The sequence below is a fragment of the Poromitra crassiceps genome, assembly GCF_964638095.1.
Source record: "Poromitra crassiceps genome assembly, chromosome: 20".
NCBI classification, from domain to species: Eukaryota; Metazoa; Chordata; class Actinopteri; order Beryciformes; family Melamphaidae; genus Poromitra; species Poromitra crassiceps.
The window spans coordinates 6,821,848-6,847,596 of NC_139637.1; the positions used below are offsets into that span (position 1 = coordinate 6,821,848).

Below are 25,749 nucleotides of genomic sequence, written 5' to 3' on the forward strand. Positions count from 1 at the left end.
TCTTACCTTTGCTCAGTAGACTGCTGTCCATCTTTGAAACTAATAGGATAATCCATAGACCAGTCACTCTTCATGGACACACAGCTGGGTACAGGGGAGTCTGCTCTCTCCTGCTGGACTGGCCTTCAACACAACAGAGACAGACAGAGCTTTGACTCTGGATAATGAAGGGTTAATGATGTCACTGCTGAGCTGTAATGATGTCACTGCTGAGCTGTAATGATGTCACTGTTGAGATGTATTCAAGATTCAAGATTTTTATTGTCACTCCATGGTACAAGTATCACGTGTGAAATTCTTGTGCTGTGGACTCCGTTTACAACGTAAGACAGGTCAGAGACAGTGCGCATAGGTGCACATAGGTGCACATGTCATGTGCATACTTTAGACGTGCTTCTACATCTTAAATTTGACGTATTTGACATACAGGTGCAAATAGCATATACCTTATTAAACATACAATTAAACAATAGACATACGTAATGGTAGCAGTCACTGCTACCATACGTACCATATGTATGTACCATACCATATGGGTAATACGTACCATACGTATGTACGTAATACGTACATACGTAATGTCACTGCTGAGCAGTAATGATGTCACTGTTGAGATGTAATGATGTCACTGCTGAGCTGTAATGATGTCACTGCTAAGCTGTAATGATGTCACTGCTGAGCTGTAATGATGTCACTGCTGAGCTGTAATGATGTCACTGCTAAGCTGTAATGTCAATGCTGAGCTGTAATGATGTCACTGCTGAGCTGTAATGATGTCACTGCTAAGCTGTAATAATGTCACTGCTGAGCTGTTCTGGAGTCTGGTCCATCTGGTTATGCCAGCGAGCTAATCCAGCTCACGAAGCAGAGACGCAGACCGCACTGACCGGATGCACTCCTGTGTTAGTTAGCGATAATAACATTACGACGTCCAGTCGGATATTTTCAAAATAAAACGATTCTACACAAGTATAAAGCACACAGAAGCCATTGAAAACGTTTTCTTTTGCTATTTCCCCTAGTTGTTATCATCTGAAACTGTGGAACAGCCACACTGCCGGCAGCCATGTTTGGCTCTAGTGCGCCTGGCACCAGGTGCAGCTGTGACGTCACGAGCTCATGCAAAATGGCCATATTGGATGATAATGTATCGGTCCGTTAAATATGGTGCATTCTTACTGTAAATGCTGCTATGATTATTGGATGTGATGTTTTGAGAGAAGAAACTAAATCAACAGAGTATCATGACTTCTTTCCTCTGTTCAGTTGAATCAAATAAACTCATCTGTTTTCAGTTCTTACCTTTGCTCAGTAGACTGCTGTCCATGTTTGAAGTGAAGAGGATAATCCATAGACCAGTCACTCTTCATGGACACACAGCTGGGTACAGGGGAGTCTGCTCTCTCCTGCTGGACTGGCCTTCAACACAACAGAGACAGACAGAGCTTTGACTCTGGATAATGAAGGGTTAATGAGCTGTAATGATGTCACTGCTGAGCTGTAATGATGTCACTGCTGAGCTGTAATGATGTCACTGCTGAGCTGTAATGATGTCAGTGCTGAGCTGTAATGATGTCAGTGCTGAGCTGTAATGATGTCACTGCTGAGCTGTAATGATGTCACTGCTGAGCTGTAATGATGTCAGCTGTAATGATGTCACTGCTGAGCTGTAATGATGTCATTGTTGAGATGTAATGATGTCACTGCTGAGCTGTAATGATGTCACTGCTGAGCTGTAATGATGTCACTGCTGAGCTGTAATGATGTCACTGCTGAGCTGTAATGATGTCACTGCTGAGCTGTAATGATGTCACTGCTGAGCTGTGAGATAGAGAACAGTTATCTCATCTTACCTCTTAGCTTTGGTCCTGCTGTCATGTTCCTCAGACAGAGAGAGCCCCTCCTCTCTCTCCTCACACTGACTCATAGTGGAGCCAACAACACCTTCACACAAACACACCAACATGCTGTTAGCTGCACTCAGTCATTACTACAAGCTTTTATTACAGGATACATTTACAAAAACATACACAGCTAACTTCAGCTAGCTAATTTCATTGGGAATTCAACATATTGCTATAATCAGAGCGAAATATAAACAATATAAACACATATTGCATAATTGCACCTCAAATTAGGTCAAAAAACACTTTGATGATGTCAACTCGGACAAACTGGAGATCTGAAATGATACCCGAATTTCTGACATGTAATTCCGACCTCGACAAGCGTTCAAATAATTTTTTACAGGTCAGAGCTAATTTTTCCAGTGTTCCAAGTTGTCTTGAATGCGGTATTAGACTCGGGGGATTGGCAGCCATCTTGGATTTGAGGTCAAATCTGACTTCCCTCCACATCTGAAAATAAACCTTATGGTAGGATATTCACTCACTATGTGAGAAATGTCATGCTTTTCTCAAAAAGTGCACAACTGTTATGAGCACATTTGAACATTAGACCCATGGGATCAGCGGCCATCTTGGATTTGAGGTCAAATCTGACTTCCCTTCCCTCCACATCTGAAAATAAGCATTATGGTATTCAATAACTATGTGAGAAATGTCATGCTTCTCTAAAAAGAAAACAGTGCAAAATTATTGTGGTTATCCACTGTACTATTTTTATTTACCTTCAACTACCAACCAACTCTTTTTTGTGGCAATTTCATCTCCATATTTGCAACAGTCAAATGTTTAGCCGAACATCGATTGCATCTCAGCCTGTCCTGGAGGAGGGTCCCCAGTTGGGCTCTATGTTTGGCCTCTAAACTGCATCTGGCCCTCACAAGGTTCCTCCTCTCCTTTAAGGTGAGGCAATCCAGGGGCTATAAATTCACAGGTGGAAAGGTTAGGCTGCAGATTAGCCGTGATCGTATAGTGTTCAGGCTAAGATTAGACTAGATTAGAGTACGTCAGTACAGGGCAGACTAGGCGGTAGATTAGTTAGATTTCTTCTGTGCTATTTAGTTCTGGTTAAGGTTAGACTAGTCAGAATGTCTACAGCTGACTGATTGAGCAGCTGTGCCAAAGGGCGATAATCCAGTACTATCGTTTGTCGTCTATTCAGTGGCATCATAACGCCAGGTAATTATAATATATGATAATACGATAATTAATTGGAGTACCAAATTTTAATTTTGCTTAATATATGACCCATATTGTGATATACATTATGTTTCTAAACTGACCCCTGTGACTATTCGTGATACTGATTTCAACCATATCGCCCAGCCCCAGACAGTATACCCTGTCTATAATATACCCTGTCTATTCTGCTCTCTCACAGCTGTATTTATCTATGTGTTTGCCAGTGTAGGAATTTAGCCAGAGGCCACACACACACACACACACACACACACACACACACACACACACACACACACACACACACACACACACACACACACACACACACACACACACACACAGGGCAAAAATGCCCCCAAGAAATCTCAGATTAATTGTATTTTCATTCAATAGATTTAAATCCCATCTGTATCAGACACTCAGCACCTGCAAGCTGGATGCCAGAAGACAACGATGAAGAACACACACAAACAGCGCTGTTGTTCACACTACACTTTAGCAACTTTATGCACTAATTTTTAAAGTGCCCCCAAAATGTTGTTAAAGCCCCCAATTTTTAGACCGTGAGGGCAAAAGTTGCCCTCAATATATTTCTTTAGAGAGTGAGAAGACAGACGCTGCTTATTCTCCTCTGTCAGTTCTGGGTGTGTTCATGTGATATGAGGGTGTGGCCTCATAACTTCGTGTCTAGTCTAGTCTAACATCATAATGGTCTACCTGAAAGCGTACTACTGTCTGTCCACTAGATGGAGACATTAACCACATCATCTACAGTGAAGTAAACTGCAGAGCAGCACACAATAATGCATGGAGGAGTAATTTAGATGTTATATCATTATATATATGTAGATGATTTGATAATCGCATGTCATGTTTGTCTACTGTGGGCCACCGTAGTGTTTACATGCTAAGCCTATCAGCGTGCCTCTAGCCCGGTGTGTGTCTGAGTACCGGTAGCGTGTAGCCAGTTCGATATCACATGCCAATGTATCTGCACGCAACTCTCGCTATTAAAACTAGTAATCAGTTCACAGTGTGATCCTTGACTCACACACCACACATGAAGAAGAGTTTACATGGTGTCAGAATTAGGTACGAACTCATCGCCTGTGTGAGTATTTTTTTCGCCTGACAACCTGTTTATTTTTGCCGGGGAGAGACGAGACCATAGTCAGACAACATGGCGGACGGCTTTCGCAGACCGGACCCCGTTGTTTTTGATGAAAACGTTGCAGAAAGCTGGCGAAACTTCGAGAGGGAGTATGATATTTTTGTTGCAGCAGCACATTATGACAAGCCTGCAAAGACAAAGGCTTATATACTCCTTAACCTCGCTGGACCAGAAGCAGTTGAGCGGGAGTGTTCATTTGTTTATGCAGCGGAGGTGCGTGCACCCGGGGACGACGGAGCAGTGCTTGCCCGTGCGGAGTCCAGGGAGGACCCCGGAGTGTTTGAAGAGGAAGTTTCGAGAGATCTGCAATCCCCAAAGCAACAGGACAATGGAAAGACACAAATTCCACTCGAGAAACCAGAAGCAAGGAGAGAGTATCGAGTCATTTTTCAGTGATCTGAAGATGAAAGCAAAAAGGTGCCACTTTGGAGATTTGACTGACGAGCTAATCTGTGACCGGATTGTGTGTGGCATTATTAGTGACTCTTTAAGAAAATCTCTGCTGAGAGATAGTGAACTAACACTTGCCAAAGCAATCTCACTCTGTCGAATCCATGAGATGACAGAAGACACACAAGCCACCAGTGTCGATGCAGTGAGGCCATTTCAAGGCAGAAAGCACCAGTCAAAACCACAGCCATTCTCCCAGGCCATCACAAGATGCAACAACTGTGGAGGTAGTCATGCTGCTAAGCGGGAAAAGTGTCCAGCTTTCGGACAACAGTGTCATCATTGCAACAAGCTAAACCACTACAAGAGCTGCTGCAAGTCTAAACCACGCAGCCAAAGCAGTACAAACAGAAAGACTTACAGACAGTCTGTGCATGAAGTGACAGTGGAGCAGCCCACATATGAAGATGAAACGTTTTATGTGGACGGTGTCGAGGTCGATAACTGTGTTGACTGTGTCAATTCATATGCAAATGAGAAGGACGAAGGATTCGTCACAATACACATAAATGGCAGGTCAACAGAAATGAAAGTGGACACATCAGGAGCAAAATGCAACGTTATGTCACAAGAGACGTTCAAACATGTGGCTGACGGCGAGCAGCTTGTAAAGCAGAGGAAAGCTACAAACCTCGTTGCTTTATGGTGGAACCAGAATTGAAACACACCACACATGAAGAAGAGTTTACACTATATAATTCAATGACGAGTGAGAATAGACCCTTTTCACGTGGGCCATTTTTTGTCAAAAAGGCAGAATAAACACAGGTGCAAGCAAAACACTAATGAGGGTTTCCAAATTCCAATCAAGAAGTTTAAAACCCTCATTAGTGTTTTGCTTGCACCTGTGTTTACCCTGCCTTTTCCACACAAAATGGGCCCCGTGAGAAGGGTCTATGAGAGTGCATCTAAAATCTGTCTGACGTCACAGTCTGCAATATCAAAATGGTGTCTGACTGAAGAGCGACATGTGACAAGAAGTTATTCCATTTTACTATAGCAAGAGATGATATATATACTGTAGCCTCAACGCATTGAGGCTAACTGACAGCAAACTCACAGTCCATCAACAGTCACTTCAGACTGAGCTTGAACCACAATCAACTAGTTTCCTAGCACAGCGCATTGTTCTAATTGTGTTCACTGTAATGCTATGATCAGATGTGAGTTTCTTATACATCCACACTGGAAAAACTTTTTTTTTTCTTTTTTTCTCAAGAGTAGGATTGATTCTAAATCCAACATTTGTCGTCTATCTTTTAGAGAGAGAGAGAGAGAGAGAGAGAGAGAGAGAGAGAGAGAGAGAGAGAGAGAGAGAGAGAGAGAGAGAGAGAGAGAGAGAGAGAGAGAGAAAAGACAGACTGCTTATTCTCCTCTGTCAGTTCTAGGTGTGTTCATTTGATAGTCTAAATAAGCAAATAGGCTAACAGTTTTAACAGTGTTAACAGTCTCATTAAAGAGTTAAATTAGAGTAAAAGTGTCAGTAAAGTACTGTTACAATAGCCTACCTTTACCTGGAGAAGATAATCTGCGCCACACCGAACAAGGAAATGATGAACTCGCAGAGGGCGGAGAGAGAGAGAGAGAGAGAGAGAGACAGAGAGAGAGAGAGAGAGAGAGAGAGAGAGAGAGAGAGAGAGAGAGAGGGAGAGAGAGAGAGAGAGAGAGAGAGAGAGAGAGAGAGAGAGAGAGAGAGAGAGAGAGAGAGAGAGAGAGAGAGAGAGAGAGAGAGAGGGAGAGAGAGAGAGAGAGAGAGAGAGAGACAGAGAGAGAGAGAGAGAGAGAGAGAGAGAGAGAGAGAGAGAGAGAGAGAGAGAGAGAGAGAGAGACTAGCGAAAGGTTTGTGAGCGGTTGTGACAGGAAAAGGATATGGAACACAACCACAAGCTTAGGCTCCGCCCTCTGCACATCTTGTACATAGACACAGCCTTAACCTTGCTTGCAAGATGAATAACCTCGCGAGATCAAAAGAGATTCTCTCGACGTTTAGTGAAATATGGAGCTAAACCGTCCATCTGGCAGCGTCAGGTTAACATAGCCTAGGCCAGTGGTTCTCAAATGGGGGTCCGTGGCACTTTGCCAGGGGGTCCACGAAAGGTTTTCAGGAAAATAAAAAAAATATTTATATATATTTTTGCAAAAGCTTCATAGTTCAACAAAAATATTTTATGCTTTAAATTTAAAATGGTTCATGGATTAAATTCTAATCTAACAAACCTATCAATTTAAAAGTCAAGCACGTTACCATGGAAACAATTAAGCTTAGCCCAAAATCACAAATCAGAATGGGGGGGTCCCCAGTATATTTTCTATCTTGTAAGGGGTCCTTCGCTGAAAAACATTTGAGAACCTCTGGCCTAGGCTACTGTACAGATATCTTCAACTCCTTTTATCCTATTTTTAAACTTTTAAACTTTTGTCACCTAGCCTATGTACATATTTGTTTGCAAGACCGAAATGTTTACATATCTCTCTATTATAACAGGCTAACATTATAGTTTATATTATTGTTATTATTGTTACTATTATAGTTTTGTGCTAACCTTTCGGTTATAAATTGTGTTACTTTTTGTTTTGTTGCACACTTGCTTTGGCAATGTAAACTTATGTTCTCCATGCCAATAAAGCCTTTTGAATTTAATTGAATTGAATTGAATTGAATTGAGAGACTAGCGTCAAATGAGTAAAAGCTTCAAAGTAAAAGCATGATAAAGTTAGTAGAGAGAAGAGATCGAGAGCAAGAGACAGAGCGCGCGCGCGAGAGAGAGAGAGACTAGCGTCAAATGAGCAGGATTGTTTTGCTTCAGCAGGAATTGCACTTCCGGTTTAGTGATTTTGCCTTCAAAGTAAAAGCATGATAAAGTTATTTTTTTTTTACCATAAAAATTGAAGTAGAAATTGAACTATGTCCAACATAATGAACATAAGAACACTAAGATGAACCTCTAGTTTAATTTTTGAATGAAAATAGACCTACAAAGGAGACGGTGTGTTATTTGTTGAAATGCTTTCTACACTAATAACAACATTTTGGCAAGTGTAAAAAAAAAAAAAAAGACAATTATATGGTCGATTCATATCACGAATCAGCGTGACCTCACTTGCCACCCAGAAATGCGGAACCCCACGGCAGTTAATAGTATGAGTTGTGCCAAACAAACGTTAAAGGAACACTCCGCCCATTTTCAACCAGCTTTGTATCATTAGAACATCAGTAGTATATCAGAAAACTGTAAACGGTTTTGAAGTCTGTCATTTAATTTGACAGTTATTGAGTGTTAAGGTCCACACTAACTCAAATTAATTACTCATTAACTCAAATCAACTCTCAATAACTGTCAAACTATTCATAATTCATCTAGTTTGACAGTTATTGAGAGTTGATTTGAGTTAATGAGTTATTAATTTGAGTTAGTGTGGACCAGTGATGTCACTGGTCCACCCTTTAACACTCAATAACTGTCAAATTTAATGACAGACTTCAAAGCCGTTTACAGTTTTCTGATATACTACTGATGTTCTAATGATACAAAGCTGGTTGAAAATGGGCGGAGTGTTCCTTTAATATCTCAAAAACTATAGTGGGCATAGTGGGTAGGCTATATTAATGCATGGTCAGTGCATGGTCAGTGTCAGACGCTCTGACCATGGTCCGGATCACTTAGTGTGTGGTCGGTCAGGTGGTCAGTGTGGTCTGTCACGTGGTCCGTCAGTGTTCCTTCTTGTCTTAATGCATGGTCAGTGTACAGACGCACTGACCATGGTCCGGACCACTTGATGTGTCATATAGAGATTATAGAGATTGGAAACATCTTGATAGATAACATTATTACATTCCCTCAAATAAGTCGTCAAACGACTGTTATTACTTTGTGACAAGCAACTTTTTTTCACAGAGTTTGATGAGGAAATGCGCAGAGCACGAGCGCCGCCCGCAGGCAGACCCTCGGCCAAGTAGGCTACATTACCCAGCGGCATCAGTCACGTTCTACACCGGACCTTGCACCCATAATCATTTCAGCCGGGCTTCAAAAATAAGGTGGATAAAAAGTAAAAATGTAAAAAAAAAAGACATTCATGAGTGAAACAACAACAACAACACTGGCAGGTGTTGGACGGCAGGCGGACAGGAGAGGCATCGCCGCCCTCTGTGATACCAATCAACCAGCCAGACAACCAACCAACCAACCACACAGCGAGCCAGTCAGCCAATCAGTAGGTCAGTCAGGCGGGCAGAGAGAGTCAGACAAAACCCAAAACAAAGATGGCCACCACCACAGGAAGCCGCGTTTTGGAACGGTTTGGTGTTTTTTGATTGAGTTAGCGGGACAGGAAGGAAGGAGCAAGAGACACAGAGGGACAAGTGTTACCAAAGGTTACCATGGTTCACCAAACGTTACCAAGGGTTACCTTTCATTACCAATATGTTTACCAACAATTACCATGGCTTACCATTGATAGCCAAGGATTACCATGGTTACAGAGTGACAACATTAAGAGCAGAGTTAAAAGGAAGGTTAGGTTTAGGATATACAGCCGCTAGTTCAAATGAACAGCAACGTTTAAGTTTAATGGTGAGAAATGAGTTGTGTTATTGCAAATGTCTCTTACGGTTTACTAGGCACTCATTAGGTTTGTTGTGTATAAACTCATATTCCAATTGTTCTAACAGATGAAGTAATCCACTGTCTTCAATTGGTATTGTAAAAAGAAGCTATCTGGATATTTATGATTAAACAGCGTGTAGAAGTTGAGTTATATGAAGAAGCCATCGTGCAGAAGATGAGCTTCTACCAGCTCAGATCTCTTTACATGGTAATGGTAAGTAATGGAGTCACTGCGTTTGGCTAGAGCTGCTGGTCAGTCCTCGGCTCTATTGCTGCTAGATCTGTCAGACACAGTTAGCCACCTAATCCTCCTCTCCACACTCACTGAGCTTGGTATCTCAGGATCTGCCCTCTGCTGGTTGAGGTCCTACCTCTTCTCATATCACTGTTATGCTGAAGACACCCAGGTCTCCCTATCATTCCTGCCTGCATGAGGCCACTCACATTACAGGCAAATCCAATTTGGTGATAAAGTCATTAATCATCATTATCTTGATTGGTTTCCCAAATCTGATTTGGGAGTGTGACCGCACTGCCACAAATCAGCCTATCTGCATGGGTTGTTATGGTAACGACGTGGGCGTCAGTAAATACGTATGTTGGTGATGTGGTTTTCCTGCGCGGAAGCATTTGATGACGCGTTGCGAGTGACGTTCAAATCAGATTTGGTGGATCTGCGCGTCCGCACTGAAGACACATCAGTCAAAAGCACATTTAAAGCAGATTGGAAACTACCTCCATATGTGGTTTGGGACAAGTGACACAAATCAGACTTGGAGCGTCCAGACTCATAAAACCAATCTGGATAAAGTCATTAATAGGTCACTAAAGTTCACAAATCAGATGTGGCCTCCTAGTCTGAACATGGCCTAGCTCTCTATCTTTAAGAAGAGACTCCAGACCCTGCAGCTCTTTAACCAACACCTTCACACTTGATGGGCATGAAGGATGAAAGGATGAAAAAGGGATGATAGATACATGAATGTTAATAACATGAATGGTGATGAATGAGGGACATGAATGATAAATAAATCCTCTGCACTCTGTGCTGCCTGGTGACACCTGGGTCCATTCAGACTCAAGCTTGGCCTCATGGCACTTCCTCATGTTGTTGTCTTCTGGCTAGATCATTGCTTGTGTTGTATAAAGCTCAGATGTACGTCTCTTTGGATAAAAGTGTCTGCTAAGTGAATTTTTAACCTCGTAACATTGTAACACTGTAAATTGTAACATTGTAACATAGGAGTGTAAACAGAGCTCTTATTATTGAGTCACTAAAGCTCCTGGTTTAAAAAAAAGGCAGAGCTTCATCTTAATCTAGAGGGAAATCAGGAGACAGTGATGTCAGGGTGGCGTGATTTCTAACCCCACATAGGATAAGCAATAACCACGTCCTGTGGCGCCGGGATTGGCCAGGAGCAACACTGGAGGGCACGCAGCCCAGCGATTTCATGAACCAACTGAATAGCTCTTGAGAACGGACAGCGATTTCGAGAGCGGACATTGAGAGCGGACATTGAAATGAATTATGGTCACCTTAGCATAGTAATAATAATAATAAGCATAATAATTGTAATCTACACAATGTACACAATCTACAAAAAACTGCAATAATATAAACGGTGTTGTGTTCACGTTCATAGCTCATATAATATAATGTATCATATCGTTCATTTCAAGCTCAATTCTTACCCAGAGAAAAGGTACAGCACTGAAAATGTAACAAGCAATAGTTTTTTAAACATCTTTATTTTAAAAGATGAAAAAAACCCCAGGTGCTTTAGTCCCAAGCTTCAATGCTCCTGGCCAATCCCGGCGCCACAGGGCGTGGTTATTGCTTATCCTATGTGGGGTTAGAAATCACGCGTCAGGGTGAGCTGAACCTGGAAGCATGGCACAGGGTCAAGGGTCAATTCACTTTCTATTCAGCCAGTTAAGCTGCTGGATTCAATCCACAAACTGAGAACAAAATCTTGAAAAAGGTTCATACATGCGGTCTTGAAAGAAATCAATGAGAATCAAGACTCTATGACTGACCAATGGACAGAAGCTTGACTTCACTGGTTGAAATGAATTTGAGCCAAACCATGAACACAACTAATTTGATATTTGATAAACAATTTGTTTCTACCTGGTGCTCTCTTGCATTTTGCAATTTGATCCTTCTTTAATCTGTTTTCAATTAATTCCTGTTAGCTTTTACTTGTTTTATTCCCTGTCAAACACTTCATAACTCTACCTGCAAAAGTGCTAAAGAAATAAAACATAATTATTAATGTATTTATATTATTGCCAAACACCACTGTCTTTCTCACTAAGCATGCGGTGTACGCCCATGTGTTACTTGTTCAGATGATATTTGACATGACATGATATGACTGAGGGAAGGCAGAAAGCAGCTTGATTAGTTGATGCAGTTGTAGCACTTCATTGCTACTGTGCAGCCTTTTTGCACTAACTTATCAACTGAACACTCAGCACTTTGTATTGTTTTGATAACTTTGAATCATGCAGGGAAGTTTTGCTGATCGTGGCTCTTTAACAGCAACACTCTTCATATTCCTCGTCTGCTGACTTGCTTTGTGTTGAGTGTGAAGTCTTCAAACTAAATAATCAATTATAGATTTATTGGTTAAAATTAGACCTTTGCAGCTCGGACTCAGCAGGGAAATAAAACAGAATATGAGCACATCAAATATGAAATAAAAATAAAGTTTCCTCAGTTGTCAGCAGCAGAGGGAGCCAGAGAGCTGTTGAAGAAGATGAGAGACTGTGATGCTGACAGACAGACATCACATAACTACACATTTACTCATTTACTGTGTAGTCATGTGTTGTTATTTTAGTTTCCCTAATTAAGGTTTGTCTTTTAATTTAATTTAATCCAGATCAGTGGTTCTCAATGTGAGGTCCGGGGGGACCACCAGGGGTCTTTGAGGAGGTTCCAGGTGGTCCCAAGCAAACTGATAAATTAAATTTCCAAGAAGTGAACACAAATAGATGTAGAAGAATGACTGTTTTGATGACAGTTTCTCTGTTATCTCTACAATACAGACACACGTACATCAATGTGTCCAGAGAAACAACTGACTAGATCATTATAGTACAAAACCAACATGCAGGAAACTATGATTCCAACTGTGTAGTTTACCACGCCCATTGTTATTGTCACATGACCCCACAGCTTCACTTCTCCCTCCCTAGAGAGCTCTCTCACACACACACACACACACACACACACACACACACACACACACACACACACACACACACACACACACACACACACACACACACACACACACACACACACACACACACAGAGTCGCGCGCTGCAGTTTAAACTGCCGAGTGTGGGAAAAAAACAGAGTGGATGGACCAAACCACTTTGGCGCACATTGCGGGGGTGGGGGGTGTCAACAGCCTATCAGAATGCGGGTTGTGTGGTGGCCACGTGGGTGCACTTGTAAATCTGACCAATCAACAACCACACACGTGAATATCAAGCGCTAGACAGAAGAAAGGACACATTGCAAAACGTTGTAAATGTGTCTCTAATCTTGATATGAAACAGTTTGAGATGAGGTGTAGAGGCTCTGCTGTGCTGTGGCAACATGTTGGAAGTTAACTGAAATCATTTGACTCCTCAAATCATCAAACTAACAGTTTTTACCACAACAATCAGCAAATGAATCAGGATGATTTCAGCCACAGCTGCACACGCACACACAGACGAGCGCGCGCAGACGCACGCATGCACGCGCGCGCACACACACACACACACACACACACACACACACACACACACACACACACACACACACACACACACACACACGTTTTGTATTAAATAATAGTGAAATAAGCAGAATGGGTCAGATTTGTTTAATAGCAGATGATGATACTTATATGCACACTACACACTCATCTCTTCATGACCTCATATCAACAAGATATGATTTGATTTGAGGAACATTGTAATCACATGTTAAGTCAAAGTTATATAAAAAGTATAGAATCAAATGTTTGAAACCAACACGATCAAACAATGTTAATTTAACCTTAAATTGTTGGAAACATGAGAGATGGTTAGTTTGGTGACATGAATAAAATACAAACATAACAAAGGTCCAAAAGAAAGAGATTTTAACCTGTCAATCATCAACAACAGACTGTGTGTGTGTGTGTGTGTGTGTGTGTGTGTGTGTGTGTGTGTGTGTGTGATCCTGTACAGAGTGAAGCATCATGTCAGCAGCTGTGTTTGGTAACAGTGTGTTTCTCTCTCACTCCTCTATCTAACACAGAGACACTGAGGCACCTTCAAACACATAGAACCCAGGGTACAGAGGTTCAGTGAAGGTGGAGTTGAACGTGTGGAGATGAATCAGTGTGTCAGAGGAAACTTTGTAGAAGGACAGAGAGCCAGCAGGCCAGTCAAGATACACTGCGACTCTGTTAGAGCGAGAGGAGGAAGGTATGTCTGTGTAGCTGTTATTGTGCAGGGCAAAGTAACCAGCATCACAGCACTTCAGAATCCAGGACTTTTCATTATGTCCAAGCCTGCTGTCATCACCTGCTCCTCTCCTGCTGATTCCTCTGTAAGTCACTCCTATAAGAACCACTCCTTTCCTCTCCACCTCCCAGTAACAGCGACCAGTCAAACCATCTCTACACAGCAGCTGATGCCTGGGGTCAAATCTCTCTGTGTGATCAGGATATGGCTGCATCTCTCTCACCCACGTCACCTTTCTGTTGTCTTCAGACAGGAGGAGGTGTCTGCCTGCTGTGTTTGGATCCAGTGTGAGTTCACAGGCATCTGATGAGAGAACAAGAGTCAATACAGAAACTCTTTTGATTCTAATAGAGCTGTTTATTATCTGTTGATTTATGAACACTTTGACCTTTAATTTCTTCACACTTTCATGGTGACACATTCTATCAGCCATCATCTTCATTCACAGCAGGACTGAATGAAGAGATGTCACAAGCTGCTGTGAGGGACTTTCCATGTCAGCAGTTGACTGTTTAATACTTTATTTAGCTGAAACAAAGGAGGCTATTCTGATGTCTCTGTCAAAGCATAACACTGCTTTTAACACCATTGATATCATTTATATAGTCAAACATGTTCAAGTCCAAACTCTACTTCAATCTGCCTTTTCTCATGTTGATACCAGAGTAGGACACACACACACACACACACACACACACACACACACACACCACACACGCACACACACACCACACGCACAGACACCTCACCTCACCTCACCTCACCTCACCCCACACACACACACACACACACCCCACACACACACACACACCGCACGCACACACACACCACACATGCACGCACGCACGCACACACCACACACACAGACACCTCACCTCACCTCACCCCCCCACACACACACACACCCCACACACACACACCGCACACACACACACACACACACACACACCGCACGCACACACACACCACACATGCACGCACGCACACACCACACACACACACATCACCCCCCCACACACACAGACACCTCACCTCACCGCCCACACACACATCACCCCCCCCCCACACACACACATCACCCTCCCACACACACACACAGACACCTCACTCCACACACACACACACACCTCACCCCCCCCACACACACACACACAGACACCTCACCCCACACACACACATCACCCCCCCCCCACACACACACACACATCACCCCCCCCACACACACACACAGACACCTCACCCCACACACACACATCACCCCCCCACACACACCTCACCCCCCCCCCCCCACACACACACACAGACACATCACCCCCCCACACACACACAGACACCTCACCCCCCCCCCCACACACACACAGACACCTCACACACACACATCACCCCCCCACACACACACAGACACCTCACCCCCCCACACACACACAGACACCTCACCCCCCCCCCCCCACATACACAGACACCTCACCTCACCGCACACACACAGACCCCTCACCCCCCCCCACACACACACACAGACACCTCACCCCCCCACACACACACACATTACCCCCCCCTCACACACACACACACACCTCACCCCCCCCCCACACACACCCACAGACACACAAACACCTCACCCCCCCCACACACACACACACACCTCACCTCACCCCACACACACACACACATCACCCCCCCACACACACACACATCACCCCCCCCCCCACACACACACACATCACCTCCCCCCACACACAGACACCTCACCTCACCCCACACACATCACCCCCCCCACACACACACAGACAGCTCACCCCCCCACACACACACACCCCTCACCCCCCCCCCCCACACACACCTCACCCCGCACACACACACATCACCCCCCCAGTAAGTGAAGGGCCACACATTGGAGATCATACCTGCCAATACCTGATTTTCACGGGAGTCTCCCTATTTTTAACCCTCTCTCCTGTTGTGATTGGTAATTTCTTGTTAATCTCCTGATATAATAGTGATACAAATCCAATGGCTGTAGCAGATGAGATTTATTAACATAATTCTGCCTTTTATTGAGTTTTTGGGGGTCATTTTGTTTTTCTTTGAGTCCGGCCCTGGGGCCGCATTTTGCCCCAGGCCCGCTAGAAATGAACTGTTATAACAGAAGTAGAGTATTGGCCAGAATGACATGAACATTTGGACACTTATTCAGCAGGTATCTTGTATGTTGTGTTCAGGTGCACTGTAAAAAGAAAAAGAAAAAAATGCAATTCCATCGTGGGCCACACCGCATGCGTGGGCCGTATTTTGTCCATGTGTGGCTTAGGGGGACCTGATAGGGTGCAGTGCTGAATTTTGTGCAATTGGCATAGCTCCACCTACTGGCAACACAAATTTTGTTTATCTCGAGAACCATTCGGCGGATCGACTTCACACTCGGGGAATGCGCTGAGGGGGACCTCACGGATTTCAGTGCCGGATTTCATGCAATTCGGCATAGTGCCACCTACCGATACCTTACACACACACACACACACACACACACACACACACACACACACACACACACACAGCATAATACCAGCAAACTAGATTATCAGGCCACATAGCGGCCTGATAATCAAGTATGTTATATATCCTATAATAAAATTGCCTAGATGGATGGGCGGGCGTGTGGTGTCTGTCAGTCACGATTTGATTTAGTTTTGTGTCACGAAAGTGACATCGCCCGATGTCACTTTGGTGACGTTCAGTTCCAAAAAAATACCCTTAGACCTCAGGGTGTTAATATCCCTATAATATTCCTATAGGGGTTGACAGTGTGTCTGTGACCTGAGGGTGTTAATATCCCTATAATATTCCTATAGGGGTTGACAGTGTGTCTGTGACCTGAGGGTGTTAATATCCCTATAATATTCCTATAGGGGTTGACAGTGTGTCTGTGACCTGAGGGTGTTAATATCCATATAATATTCCTATAGGGGTTGACAGTGTGTGTGTGACCTGAGGGTGTTAATATCTATAATATTCCTATAGGGGTTGACAGTGTGTCTGTGAGCTGAGGGTGTTAATATCCCTATAATATTCCTATAGGGGTTGACAGTGTGTCTGTGACCTGAGGGTGTTAATATCTATAATATTCCTATAGGGGTTGACAGTGTGTCTGTGACCTGAGGGTGTTAATATCTATAATATTCCTATAGGGGTTGACAGTGTGTCTGTGACCTGAGGGTGTTAATATCTCTATAATATTCCTATAGGAGTTGACAGTGTGTCTGTGACCTGAGGGTGTTAATATCCCTATAATATTCCTATAGGAGTTGACAGTGTGTCTGTGACCTGAGGGTGTTAATATCCCTATAATATTCCTATAGGGGTTGACAGTGGTGCTGTCTGGGCTAACTGTATCTGAACACGAGGTTCGAAAGGTTCTGTCCAGGACCAAGGTGGGGAAATCTCCTGTCACATGTCACAATGATTACAGACCCATTGCACTAACATCAGTGTTTATGAAATGTCTGGAGCGTTTAGTGCTGGACTACAATAAATGTCAGATTCCTCCTACTCTTGATCCTTGGCAGTTTGCTTATAGGAAAAACAGATCAGTTGAGGATGCAGTCTCTATAGCTTTGAACTCTGTATATGAACATCTGGATAAAAGTAAAAGGAGTTCACCCACAACAGCCAGATCCTTGTTAACTTTTATTGCTGTATTATTGAGTGCACTTTATTCCTGCACTTTTAAAGTGAGCTGGATGACTCGGGCCTTTATCCACAGATGTACCTGTCTCATTTTATTGTTTTATTCTCTTATTTTACCTTACTTACTTTTGAAACCTTTTTATTGTTTGTCTTTTTATATGCTCTTTTATGTTGTCATGACTTGTCATATATGTGTCTATGTTTTAAGCTATTGCACCCCAATTCCAATGTAGTTTTGACTGCAAATGGTAAATAAACTGACTCTGACTCTTAAACCCGAACCCGTTCGGAGCCCAAGTGGCGCGTGGGTCTGAGTCTGTTTCAGACTGAAAACATAACTTGTCTGAGATGACAGGTTGAGAGGCGGGTCCTAGTAGCATGTTGATGATTTTATTTGACAATTATGGGGACTGGATTGGGCTTTGGTCAATCCTGGCGTGTTCCACCCCCAAATCGAGTGGGATTCAGCGTGTTGTGGCGCTCTCCTCGCAGTGGCGCCGGAACGAGTTTGCAATTAGGGGGACATTTTTTTTTTTTTTTAATTTTTAATTTTTTTTTTAATTTTTTTTTCAATGTTTTTTTGCATTGCATGCATTGAGAAAAATTGACGTTTTTTTTAACGTCTGGATGATTTTTAGCCATATTTAGAGGAATATCTCATTTTAAATTAACATTAGGATTATACTGTAGTGATGTAATTATTCAGTATTTTCTCCTTTTCTCACTCACTTGGTGACCTGCTCTCCCTTTAGGTCATTTTACAATTACACTACAACAGACAGCAACACAGGCAGAAACACTGAACTTATTATTATTATTATTATTACAGTTTTTCCTGGTTGTTTAAACAGATTTTTGGGAACATCAGACACAATGTGCACAATCTCTAACTCATTTACCTACTGCTAAACCAATTCTGCTAAACTCCAAGCACATTTTCCTGCTTTAGACTCATCTTCCCATTCCATACCACACATTTCCTGCTTTAGACTCATCTTCCCATTCCATACCACACATTTTCCTGCTTTAGACACATCTTCCCATTCCATACCACACATCTTTCAGCTCACTAAACACAATTCTCCATATCTTGCACACTCTTCCTGATTTTCCACTCCTGATGTTCACTCAGAACACACTGCCAATCACATTCCTAAACTCCAAAGGCTGTTGTGCAATTTGCTCTTTGGGTATACAGTACATACAACAATATATGTCGATATTTCACATCCAACAGGTGAAACACTGAACATGCAAAGTCCTGATTCCACTGCTAAGGCATTCCTACAGTGTTTTCCATTCATATATAGTGTTTTCCATTTTGCACATCAGTGTTCAATGGTGTCTGTTTCCCCAAAAATCTAAGCACAAAACACTTGTGTTTTGTGTTTTAGCAATTGGGGAAGAATGTATTTGTATTGCATTCCATTCAGTTTGCTGTTGGGTCTGAGATACAGTATAATATTTTCTTTTTTACTACATTTCTGTTGCTTTATATTTGGGTATTTTACGAAAGGAGAAAATGCTAGCCTACAACATGAACATGCAAAGGTATAATTCTCCTGATCATTCATAAAGTGTTTTGCATTCATACTATAGTGTTTTCCATTTTGCACATCAGTGTTCAATGAGTGCTTGGAATGTCTACTCGTATGATGTATGTGTTTGAGTTTTGAGAGCAAAGTGTGCTTGTGCAAAGGAAGTATAGGATTTAGCATTTTGTGCTTGAGTTTTGAGGGCAAAGTGTGCTTGTGCAAAGGAAGTGTAGGATTTAGCATTTTGTGTGTGAGTCTTGAGATTTGTGTTTAGGATTTTGAGGGAGTGAGGTAGTGAATCAGGGAATATGTTTAAACAACCAGGAAAAACTGTATTATCACTTCGAAACACAGTGCAAAACTTGTCATCTCAACACAAAAATAAAATAACAATAACCGTATACGATTATAGCAGCAGCCAATGACAGTGAGTGCAGTACAGAGTCCAGGTCTGTCTGTCTCTCAGGTGTAATAATCCCACAATGATCACGGCTTTAACAAGTGTCACAGGCTGTGTAAACAGTGTAAAGTGGGCTCTCTGTAATTTGATCCCTGGGTCTGTCTGTCTCAGGTGTAATAATCCCACAATGATCATGGCTTTAACAAGCATCACAGGCTGTGTAAACAGTGTAAAGTGGGCTCTAAGCGTCAGGGGCAGTTGCCCCCTCAGATTAAAAAAAAAAAAAAAAAAAAAAAAATTTTTTTTTTTTTTTTTTTTAGGGGGACCAAATTTTAAGGGGGACAAAATGTCCCCATGTCCCCCTTGTTCCGGCGCCAGTGTCTCCTCGGGAAGAGCCTGGTGATGTGAGGTTTAGTGGCTGAGTGGAGCTCAATGAGCCGCAGGCAGCCAGCTGCCGGAGCGGAGAGTGCAGCCCGTCGGCCTGGAATCTCTGAGGTGCGACCCCTGACAACCAGGCTCTCAGGCACGCGCCATTAACGCTATTGTGGTAAATACAATATTCCTGGAATGCGAGTTTTAACGAGCCAGTTACATTTCTTTGCATTCTTAGGCATAACCGTTTTCTTTATTGTGTATATCAACATACAAATGGCCAAGTTAGTAGTTAGTTTATGGGATAGGAATTCTGCCAGATGACAGGCACTAGGTGCCATTTTCTCCTTCATTTAGAAGAGAAAATTATGCTGAAATGAAGATTTGATTGACAGCTGCCATGTCGTGATATGATTGGATGAAATGGGGTAGAAATGTTATAGTACTATGTGACTTCAGCAAACTTTAGTTTACGGTTATGAATGAAATCTTGAAAAATGAACTTTTGATGTGAAAAAGTGTGAAAAATTAAAGAAATTAGATTTTTGTGATTTTTTTTGGTATACATAGGTGCACTGCATACCCAGGTATTTGAACTAAAATAAAATAAAAGTCATTTTTGGGTTCAGCTCGACTTTAAAGCCCCATTCAGCAACTTTTCCAAGTTTTGCTATTGGGGAAACTGCGCCCTCTGGGTGCAATAGTCTGTATCAGTATCGCCATTCAAAGTCAACAAAACACAGCGCCAGAAATACATGTGACATTGGGTACTCACCACATGATGAAATAATAATCCAAATGTCATTTTCGTATCAAATCCACACCGAGTTACTTCCTTGTTTTACTGAACACAGCGCTTCCGCTGTACAGCGCATGCGCGGTATGCCACTCATGCTGTCTACGGGACGCAGGCACAAAATGCTTAGTGCCAGGAGAGGCCTTTGGAGGGCGCTGTGTGACCAATAGAGGCGACATTCTCCCTCTTAGAATACACTGGACCATCTTCAATGACTACAAAGCTGTTATATTAATGTGAAAAAGTTACTGATGGGGGTTTTAAAGCTCCCCTCCTGTCAGTTACTCCTCCCTGTTTCACCTTTTATGTTCTATGAAAACGTACATGTGCACACGCTGTAACAACACACATCACCATTTGTGCCAAAGAGCTTACATTGATAAGAACCAAAGCCTAACAGTTTGTTCCACTGCAACATAATGACTGGAGGCGCTGTTGTAAAAGAAGCAGAACAGTCCTCGATAGGTCCTCTGACAGATCAGGTCGTTAAGTTTATTATGTCTGAGGAGTCTATTTAATGAGCAACTTTCAAGTGATATAGGACAAAAGCTGGTTATGACAACTATGATGTCACTCAGTGGTGACGGCTAAGTAGGTGGGCCTGAGTAATATCATCAGTGATGTCACTCAGTGGTGATGGCTAAGTAGGTGGGCCTGAGTAATATCATCAGTGATGTCACTCAGTGGTGATGGCTAAGTAGGTGGGCCTGAGTAATATCATCAGTGATGTCACTCGAATTTTTCACAACAGCATGGGCTTCAGGAAAGCCCTTTGAGCCTGTGATAGGACACATTTAGTACAGTTTCTCCTTATATTTACGCATCTACTTCTTCCTTTCTTCTTTCACAAGCAAAAGACCAGGCAAGGCCTGACAACAGCAGGGCCATTTGCAACTATTTTTTATCAGATATTGGCAAACACTGCTTTGTTTCATGTATCTGGTTTATATGCACAGTCCTATGGTCAGTTAGGGAAGCTGGCTCTATTGAAATCTTCAAAACTACACTCAAAACCCATTTATTTTCCCAATCATATGGTTGTGTTTGATGGTGTCATTCTCTGGAAACATTTATTAGCTGTTGAGTATATATAATCCTGAATTGCTGAGCGGGCTGTCTCAAGACAGCAATATCAGTATAAACTTAGACCTAATATGCCATCAGTCGACCCAGTAGCTTAGATAGAAAATCTAATAGCTGGTGAATAAACTTAGTCCTGAACTGCTGAGCGGGCTATCTCAAGCCAGCAGTATCAGTCTAAACTTAGACCTAGACTACCTAGACCTGAATTAGCAGTATAGTATTAGTCATCCTAGTAGTATGGACAGAATATCTAATATCCGCTGAATAAACTTAGTCCTGAACTGCTGAGCGGGCTGTCTCAAGCCAGCAGTATCAGTAAAAAATCTAGACTTGATTTTGTAGTATAGTATCAGTTGTCCCAGCAGTATAGGCAGGAAATTATTAGCTGCCAAACTTAGTTCCACCTCTGCGCAGATTCCTTCGTACTGGCTCTCCCCCCTTCTCTCTCTCCTCCTCAGGTGTCCTTCACTGGCCTGACTTGCACCCCCGCCCGCCCGTCGACCGCCACCTCAGCCCTCAATCCGATCGTCATCGTCCTGTCATCACTCTGGCCCATCTACCCACTACTCCTTCTCCTCCCCCCCTTCCCCGGCCTCATCATCACCACCGACCCCTATCCTCCCCTCCTCTCATCTTGGTTGATGCCACCAATGCGGACTCATGGATCCCTCAGATCACCCTCGTGGAACTCCTGATCATTTTCCCCCTTTTCACCTCGCTAATTAGCTAGTATTCCCTGAACTTACTAACACTTAAAGACTATATTTTCTATTTATTTTTGGAATCTACCTTTTTCACTTTCAACTTTCTTCCCTGATCTTAGGATCATTTAAAGACTACATTTTCGTATTGCTTTTGTTGGACTCCTATTTACATTTTCAATTTTCTGTTCTTTTATCAATTTTATTTCTATAATGTGAAACTCTGTAAATGGTTAGCCCGGGATCTTCTCAGCCTGTCCCGGAGGGGGGTCCCCAGAGGGGGTCCATAGTTGGGCCCCTACAGTACATCGGCCCTCACAAGGTTCCTCCTCAGCCAACAAGTCACTGAGGCAATCCATGTGTCCCGGCCTGGCCTTCTCTCCCACGCCTTATGTGTGTGGGGGCGGGGGCATCGGTGCTCTCCATCACTGGTAGAGGGATGCCGGTAGGTTAGAATAGCTTAGGTTAGGCGATAGATTAGCTACAGCCTAACTGTAGGCTGTATACCTGTTATAGTGTTCAGGCTAAAATCAGACTAGAGCAGAATAGGACAGGGCAGACTAGGCTGTAGATTAGCTAGATTCCCTGTGTTCTAGTTAGTTCTGGTTAATGGCCAGAGTAGTCAGATTGTCTGATTTGCTCCCCCCTTTTCGTGCTCTCTCCTTTCTCACACTCTAAAGCATGGCACTCATTCTACTCTAAAGCATGGCATCCCCTCCTTTCCCTGTTCTCTCCTCATACTCTCTCATACTCCCCCTGCTCTCCCTCCCCACCTCCTCCCTTTCCTGAACTATCCTCCCCCACTATTCTAAAGCATGGCACCCATTCTATTCTATACCATGGCACCCATGATCTTTCTCTTTCCCCCTTCCCCTGCTCCTTCCACACCTCTCCTTCCCTGCTCTCTCCTCCCCCACATTTCCCATTCCCTCCCCACCTTCTCCCTTTCCCTGCTCTCTCCTCCCCCACATCCCCCGCTCTCCCTCCCTCCTCCCCTCTTCTGCTCTCTCGTCTTTCTCCCTTCCCCACCTCCTCCCCTTCCCTGCTCTCTCCTCTTTCTCCCTTCCCCACCTCCTCCCCTTCCCTGCTCTCTCCTGTTTCTCCCTTCCCCACCTCCTCCCCATTCGCTGCTCTCTCCTCCCCTTCCCTGCTCTCTCCTCCCCCACATCCCCCACTCTCCCTCCCTCCTCCCCTCTTCTGCTCTCTCCTCTTTCTCCCTTCCCTGCTCTCTCCTCCCCTTCCCTGCTCTCTCCTCCCCCACATTTCCCATTCATGTGGGAAATTGACCTCATCACTTTCCTGCTCTCTCCTCTCACATTCCCCCTGCTCTCCCTCCCCTGCACACTCCCCACCTCCTCCCTCTCCTGATCTCTCCTCCCCCACTATTCTAAAGCATAGCACCCATTCTACCCTAAAGCATGGCACCCTTTCTATTCTATATTTCTATATTTTCTATATTTCTCTATCATATGATTGTTCAATGTGTTTTCCTTACTACTGTAATTGCTACTGTTGTGTCAGCTAGAATTAGCTAGACATATTTTCTGTGAAGTCCTCTGAGACATGCTTGTGAATTAGGGCTATACAAATAAACTTGACTTGACTATGGTCTCATGCAGTCACAGTAACGTACGTGCTATACTAGTTGACTGTTATCTTTGCAGTGTGTTCAAGTGCACATTTTTGGCCGCGACACAGGAGACGTGAGGTGATGCAACAGTCGGCATTCTTTGTCTTTTGAAGTTTTGGTGGTGTGTTGCAGCCTTAAGATATCCGCTGGAGAAAATAAAATCCATGCACAGATTTACCTCCTATAGGTCCACAAATTTCACATATATTATTAAGCTCCGCCAGCGCCACACAGCTTCCGGCTCGCTGGTTGCTCGCCAGCGCATCCCAGTGGGGCGGTGCTTATAGTAAAAATCTTGTCTAAAAGTATTAATATTGAACATGTCACGTGTCTAATTTGCACTATTCAACACTGCATTTTCTCAGTGTCTCAGAAACACACTCGCCAAGTTTGAAGTCGATCGGACGAACGGCTCTCGAGATGTGTGATAAACAGAGAACATACAGACAGACGGTCGTGCATTTATTTGGGAGATACACACTTACACTTCCTCAGACCTGGTTTCAACCTCTGGACTCCACCATGGTCCACACTGTGGGGCAAACAAAGTCAGACCAGAGTATTCTATTTGAGGACAGAAACAAAACCTTCCCTATGAAGGGTTTTCCATATAATAGGGACCGTTCGTTATTTATGGAAGGGGTCACTGGAGGAAATAGGGGATGGTGATGCTTTTTAAATATATACCTGAGAGAGTCCAGTCTCCAGTGTGGATCCTCCAGTCCAGCAGAGATCAGCTCCACTCCTGGGCCTCCTGGATGATTGTAGCTCAGGTCCAGCTCTCTCAGATGGGAGGGGTTGGAGCTCAGAGCTGAGGCGAGAGAAGCACAGCCTTCCTCTGTAAGCAGACAGCCTGACAAACTACACACACACACACACACACACACACACACACACACACACACACACACACACACACACACACACACACAAATGAATCCATGTCAGATTTGATTAGTAGCCTACTGTGAAATTAGTTGTGATAATGCCGTCAAATTCTAGCAAAACGGTTACTGCCTCATACAGTTGGCTGGTCAGCTCTGTGGTTATGTGCTGCAGTTTGAGAGTTCTCTACTCACTGTCTGACAGAATATTAGAAGTCCTTTCTACTTTTTCAGGTTTCAACAACTGAGGCAGCTCAGAGAGGAAAGCATGAAATGCCCTCATGGAAAGTCATTCAGAGGGGCTATGAAGGGCTAAATGTTGGTTTAAAAAATACATGGACAGAGAAAATCACCCACAGGTGTTTGTCTGCTGATAGTAATCTGTATGTAAAGCAGGATGTAAATGGCCATCTGTTGATCAGGTTAAAGAACAACAACAATGCTGGCAGTTGTTTGGGAATGTTTGATTGGTGTGCTATGGGCTAAAGCAGGGATACTCAACTGGCTTTGCCCAGGGGCCACTTTTTGAACCACCAAGCAGAATGTTAACAAGCATTATACCATGGTCTGGGTGAATACTCGATTCTGATTGGCTGCAAGGTGTCCATTAATTTGTGATAATGTACAGTGATAATGTACACCTAGCTAAATGGTCTGTTCACCGTTCATATCAATGCGGGAGGATTACGACCACGACAGAGCCGTTTGAGCTCTATACCACCGTTAACGCTTAATATGGCACTTTTATAAGTTTAGAAAAAACATAAGTCGGTCAAAGTTAGCTTGACTCTAGAATTGTGCCAGGTGCAGTCACTAAGCGGCCATTTTATCCAATGA

The 25,749-nt window shown here is 43.3% G+C and overlaps 1 protein-coding gene across 1 annotated transcript in view; it reads right to left on the bottom strand.

Moving 5' to 3' along the window:
• Positions 1-13,391: 13,391 nt before the first annotated feature.
• Positions 13,392-25,749, bottom strand: part of LOC310794529 (uncharacterized protein) — a gene marked incomplete at its 5' end in the record, with an annotated part of 124,221 nt that continues 111,863 nt past the window's right edge. Inside the window, 3 exons of the mRNA XM_083656499.1 lie at positions 13,392-14,130; positions 24,514-24,560; positions 24,716-24,889. Of these exons, the coding sequence (XP_083512625.1) occupies positions 13,610-14,130; positions 24,514-24,560; positions 24,716-24,889 (742 nt within the window). The 3' untranslated portion in view covers positions 13,392-13,609. The remainder of the gene's footprint in view (positions 14,131-24,513; positions 24,561-24,715; positions 24,890-25,749) is intronic.